Source organism: Enhydra lutris, unplaced genomic scaffold (genome assembly GCF_002288905.1).
Source record: "Enhydra lutris kenyoni isolate GAN:26980312 unplaced genomic scaffold, ASM228890v2 scaffoldscaffold10, whole genome shotgun sequence".
In the NCBI taxonomy this organism is placed as follows: domain Eukaryota; kingdom Metazoa; phylum Chordata; class Mammalia; order Carnivora; family Mustelidae; genus Enhydra; species Enhydra lutris.
This window is the reverse complement of record NW_019154094.1, coordinates 2,863,037-2,869,150: the sequence shown is the minus strand read 5'-3', so window position 1 is coordinate 2,869,150 and position 6,114 is coordinate 2,863,037. Positions and strand designations below refer to the sequence as shown.

The following is a 6,114-nucleotide window of genomic DNA, read 5'->3' as shown; positions in this document are numbered from 1 at the left end:
GAAGCAGGCTCCCCTGCCGAGCAGAGAGCCTGACGCGGGGCTCGATCCCAGGACCCTGAGATCATGACCCGAGCCGAAGGCAGAGGCCCCAACCCACTGAGCCACCCAGGTGCCCCCCTTTTTTTTTTCTTTTTTAACTGACCGCTTGGAGTTTCTTTTCCATTTGGTGGAGGGCACCCAATTATGAGGTGTCAGGAGAGCATGCATGTGGCTTGGATAGTGAAGAGTGGGGTTCTCTCAACTTCTTTTTTGGTATTTTGCTGTTTTGATATTTAAAAAAAACAACCCAACTGCTTCTGCTCGCTGCAGCCAGCCTTGTCTAGGGGGAGGGGAGGGAAGGGCTCTGATGAGCCCAGCGCCTCCTGAGGCCTGGTGGCTCAGGGTGGCCACAGGACTGGGGTGGGGAGTTCGCTTTGCCAGGCTGGCCATGGAGCTGCTTCCTCATGGCTTCCAGAACCAAGTCATAGGTGATTCTGTTTCTGGAGGCCTGGAGAGATCTTGAGGGTTCTTGGGACTCTAACGCTGAAGCCATGTATGGGAGAGTGGACTTCCTGAAAAAGAAGCTCGCCCACCAGTGACCCGGGTCAGCTCTGGGGAGACCAGGGTGCTGAGGGATGGCTTCCCCAGGGTACTCCACACTTCCGTGTGAGCTGTTGCTGAAAATGGATCACAGATAGCCCTGGAAATGGCCATGGGTGGTGACCAGCGAGCAGCTAGAGGGGATGGCTGCCATGCTGTTGCTTGTGGACTGGTGCAAACCAAGCACAGGCAGAGCCCCATAACTCCCAGCTGTCCTAGCTGCACAGGTGGTGCCCCCCACACCACCCTTGCTCTTTTTAAATGAAAGAATAGAGGTACCATTAATATGGAGGGAGGTGCCCCAAATAGAAGTGATGGGACTCTTCTGGCTTGGAGGCAACATCACACACGATACACTTGGCTGCAGATGGACATGACTCTGGGTTGCCTGTATTTGGAAAGGTGACTCCAATGCAGACAGAGACAGAATGACAGTGAGAGGCAGGGCCATATAACTACAGAAGCCGGAATACTGAGAGATGAGACATGGAGGGAGACTGACACCCAGAAGGGTCTCAGAAACAGGAACAGAGGAACAAGGAGACAGAGAAGCAGAGACTGAGAGAAGGGTGTCCTTGAGATGAGCATCCGTGTCATGAGCACCGTGTAACTGACATCCCAGAATGCTCCGGCAGTGCATTTCCTGAACGGTTCCACTCACCCCGAGACCAGGTGCCCTGTAAGAACTGAGGCCAGGGAAGAGCCCCTAGGTGGCTCAGTGGATTAAGCTCTGCCTTCAGCTTGGGTCATAGTCTCAGGGTTCTGGGATTGAGCCCCCAGTAGGGCTCTTCCCCACCCCACCGCCCCCTGTCTACTTGTGCTCTCTGTCAAATAAATAAAATCTAAAAAAAAAAAAAAAAAAAGGAAAAAAAAGAACCGAGGCCAAGGAGGGGAAGATTCTTCCCAAGGTCACCAGCTCCATCCTGGACACCACGGGGCTCAGGTTAAACACCTTCACTTTTATTACCACAGTTTTAAATAAGTGCGCACCTTCCCAGCCCTCCAGTCCCCACGGAGAGCATCCCAATAAATTAATAATAAATACAAACATAAATACAGAGGTGTGGGAAGGGGAGTAGACAGCAGAGGTGGGAAATCGGGTATCTCAGGTCCCACAAGCCCATTCGACAGGCAAGGATCTCTGAGGTCGCTTCCATTGCTCACGAGCTGTAAGTGAAAGACCAGCACCGCTCATACGCAGTGGCAATCCTTGGCTATGAGATCGTCGAAGGGCGTAAGCGACACGCGACCGTCGCTGTCTCGGTGCATGAGCACCACCGGCTCATAGCTGGCGGGCACGCAGCATGGCGCAGGCGCGGCGTCGGGATTCAGGCCGTGCAGGCGCGCTTGCATCTGCGCGTGCGTGTTAGCCGACCGGAACTGGCTTGGGCACGCGCCAATACACATGCGCACGTCTAGCTCGCGAGGCGCCACCACCCAGCTGGCCCAACCCAAGTCCTCGAGCGACGCACGCAGGCTTTGCAGGCGGCAACAGCGTCCCTCCCCGAGGGGGCAACCGTCCCCGGCGTGCGCATGCGCGTCTCGGCGCCCCCTGGCCGCGCTTGGCCCCCAATGCAGCTCAAGCTGGGGATGTGCGGAAGGTAACGTTGCTCTCAACCGGTCCAAGTCCAGTGGAGGCAGCAGTCGCAGGCGTAGTGCCGAGGCCGGGGAACCTCCAAGGCTGAGCTGACGTTGCAGCAGCCGAGTCACGTCCCACGAGATGGGCTCCGTCGAGGACAGCCTGAGCAGCGCCCGATGCAGGCGGGAGGCTGCGGGGAGCCCCTCAGTCAGGTCGGCCCGGGCGATGCGCAGGTGCAGGTGGCCGCCCGGCCCCAGTCTCACTGAGGAAGAGAGGAAAGAGTCAACCACGGTCCTACTGTGCGCCAGGCGCGGAGTGCCCATTTCCTCCCACGCGCCAGGTTGCATCCCACCTCAGGGCCTTTGCACAAGCTGCTTCCTCTTCCAAGCACACTATTCCCCTGACTCAGCATGGCAGGCTACATATCCCTCGAGCCTGCCTAAAATAGGCACTGCCTTATTTTCTTTTATTTCATTGTGTATCATTTCATCTCCCCTCCTGAATCCCCTCAGGGATTTCTGTTTGCCTGGTCACCATCATGTCTGGCATACAGTAGGTATTTAGTAAATACTTGATGAAATTAGGGCACCTAGGTGGCTCAGTCGGCTAAGCCTCTGCCTTCAGCTCCCATCGTGATCCCAGGGTTCTCGGATGGAGCCCCATGTCGGGCTCCCTGCTCAGCTGGGAGACTGCTTCTCCATCTCCCTCTGCCCCTCCCTACCCCTGCTTGTGCTCTCTCTCTCAAATAAATAAAAATTAAAAAAAAACAAAACTTGCAGGATTAATGTCTACATGATATTTAGAGGGACTAAAATCCAAACACTGGTTTTGCCTCTTGTGGCAGTCAAAAACATTTCACTGAAGGCCTACTAAGTGCTGGGGCTAGCTACTTTGTTTTCAACGCTGTGAGTCTTGGTTTCCATATCTGAAAATGAAGGATATCTGGATCCCCAGGATTCTCAGGGCCCTAGGCTGGTGCAGGTGTTGGAGATACTGCGGGGACTAGGGTTTGAGGGCCCTGGACTCACTAGGCTCAGAAAGGACAAGAAGATTACCCAGAGTCTCATAGCTCTGGTAGGATTAGGGCGCGAATAGTAACGCTCCCTAACACTCCTCCCCTAACCCCTCCCACTTTCTAGCATAACCCAGGTATCCTTCTGCCCTCTCCCCCCTAGATCCTCTGTGGATGGCGAGAGAATATCTCCCTCCCTAAGGCACATGCCACGTGCGACTTTAGCGGTGCTGTGTCAAGGGATTGCGTCAGATCTGGAACAAGTAGGGGCACATTCCACCTACCGCTGAGCTGCGCTGCTCTCCTCTGCTCCCCTCACCCCTCTTGTCCACTCTGCTGGTTCCCCTGCACCCTCTCTCCTGGATTGTGCGCCCCCCCAACCCTCACATCCAAGGATAAGTACCCCCCGCCACACACACACCCTGCCGCCAGACTTTGTCTCAGGGCATTCCAGGCTCTGTGAGATTTCAGAAGCATCCCTGGCTTCTCTGCGCCTCAGTTTCCCCATCTGCAATCTGTAACATCTCACTTTGGCCAAGCCTCACCCGTCTTGGCATAAACCAGGCCACGAGCATCCCGTCAGCCCCAACGAGAGCTGTTCTTGTCCGTTTCACAGATGGGGAAACTGAGGCTCGGTGGCAGGCCTGGGCCCCTATGACTCAGAACCACTGGTTAGATGATGGTAGCTGCCTAGGGGACAGAGGTCTCTTAGATTTCACTCACGCTTTGGAGTGAGTATCCGGACTGGAGCTGCAAGGACGAGGTCAGAGTTTGAATCGCCCCAACTTTGGTTCAACCGCAGCCTGGTCTGCAGGTGTTCGTAGTGTTTCCGAAACTCCTGGGCTCTGGAGATGTCCATGCTGGAGTGTGCATCTGAGGGTCCCGGAAAGGCTGGGAGGCGCTCCTGGGCCAGAGACAGGGCACCTCCCGAAGGCAGCCACGAGAACATCAGCAGCACTGACAGCATGGGTGAGGAGTGCGGTGCCCTTGTCCAGCTGTGCCGAGCTAGCTGAGCTCTGAACTGAGACACCGGACGCTGCTGGACTGGCCTTTATAACCCCCGGACTTTGTCCGCCCCCGCCTGCCTGGTCCCTTCCGCCCTGGGTGCAGAGTAAACACTCCGGGGACCATAGTTGGCTGAGTCTTGGGCTGCTTTTCAGAGGGAGGCCCTTCTGGGGGGGGGGGTTCTCCTGGAGAAGCAGGGGTACCCTCCCCCTAGAAGCCTCTCTGAACCTCAGTATCCTCTTCTATGAGATAGGGACTTCCAGCTTGGTGGGCTGGTGGAAAGAATGCTTTTGTCAAAAAAAAAAAAAAAAAAAAAAAAAAAAAAAAGACTAATAAGCTACCAACTATGTGCTAAATTCCACAGCAGCACCCTAAGTGGTGGCCTTCTCCCTCACGGGATTCTTGTTCTCCCTCCTTGGTTAGGACCAAAGGCTGAAGATGTTGAAAAACAAAGGAAGCAGAGGAGAAAGGGACAGGAAGAGCCAGAAAATACAACCTAAGTCAAGTCAGTCCTCTCCATCCTGTCTCCGTTTCTTCATCTGGAAATGAGAACTGAGACTTTCAAGTTCAAACGAGATAGAAGGGACAGGGTAGGTACATAGGAGGTATGTAGTTAACTGGGTGTGTTTGCAGTCACTCATCCTTAGCTGTCGGGGAACTCCTATTTGCTCCTCAAAACCCTACTCAAAAAGCCCCTTCTCTGACACTACCTTCCCAGGCTCAGCTGGGTGCTCCCAACCCCTATCCTTCCCCCCAGCCCAGCCTTGACCTCACAGCCCTGGGCATGTCTGTGCTTGGCTCTGTCTGCCCCAGACTGGAGGGAGGCCCTTAGCCAGAGCTGAAGCTACTCTGGGACCCAGTCTCTTGGCTCTGGGCCCAGAGCAAGTTGGCGGGGAATTGGAGTGCTGGGGTTTAGGTCAGGGAGGGCTGGTGTGTCAGATCCAGACCCCAGATGGTGGACGGCCAAGGGGTGTCCCAGAAAGACCCAGGTCTTCCCCTCAGAGCCTTCTCCAAGGTTCAGGCCCCCTGGCCCCACCCCCCTGTGCCTGCATCTAGCTTCCTGGCCAGAGAGAAGACGGAAAGCTGTGTGAGACAGATGGAGGGGGTGTGTGAAGTGTGATGGACTGTGTGTAGGCAAGAGGCACTAGGATGTGCTGGGGGGCCACATAGCAAGTCCCCCCTGGACGAAGAGGGCCAGGCCTCCCCCAACCCCAGAATGCACCCACTGGGGAGACTCAGTCCCCCCTGAGTCTCAGTCTCAGCCTCTGTGAAGTGGCATCATCACCCAGCTATGGATTCCAATGTCCCCCCACTCCTGGCTCCGTGATGCTCCGGGCCTTTAGGTACTTTGTAAACACACTGGTTCCCACCCCTGTCACTTCGATCATGACAGGGGCTGTTGGGAAGGACAGCCTCTTGCCTCACCAGCTTGGCACACACAGTGAGTGCTTCGTAACGGGGGTTGGACCGACCAGACAAGGCCCGGGGCCACTTCACAGCCACACTGCCATGCCCTCTGCAGAGGCCAGGCCCTGAAGGCGAGCCAGAGTGCTGAGTAATCCGAACTGGTAGGGACAGGTCAGCAAGGGGCACCAGTGGCTAGACCTGACCTAACCTGGGGGTTAGGTGGGCCAAAGGGGGCGCTGTCCTAATAGGCATCCTTGCAAGATCGATGGCGGTGAGACGTCAACTTTCTCTAGCCTCTGCCCTCAGACACTGTTAACACACTTTTCCATTACTGAATAAGGGAACCAAACCAAGAGGAGACAAGGAGGTGCGTAAGGTCGTAGGGGCGAGTCCATGCTGGAGACCTCATATATATCCAGCTCCTGGCTGGTCATCTGTTTCCCTGGCGTTTCTAAGCCTGGGATAGGATTCTGAAGTTCCCTCCATCTACAACTGTTCCCCCCCCCCCCCCCAAATTTCAAAGCCTTGTGAA

General features: G+C 55.6%; 1 protein-coding gene and 1 pseudogene across 1 annotated transcript; both read right to left on the bottom strand.

Annotated features, from left to right (window-relative positions):
• Positions 1-441: 441 nt before the first annotated feature.
• On the bottom strand, positions 442-733 carry LOC111143938 (annotated as a pseudogene).
• A 1,037-nt stretch (positions 734-1,770) lies between these two features.
• On the bottom strand, positions 1,771-4,149 carry LOC111143807 (growth differentiation factor 15). The gene is made up of 2 exons (XM_022497704.1): positions 3,894-4,149; positions 1,771-2,420 (listed from the first exon to the last, which is right to left on the bottom strand). Exons 1-2 carry the CDS (start codon positions 4,135-4,137, stop codon positions 1,771-1,773), a joined length of 894 nt encoding a protein of 297 aa, XP_022353412.1. The 5' UTR covers positions 4,138-4,149.
• Between the last annotated feature and the right edge of the window lie 1,965 nt (positions 4,150-6,114).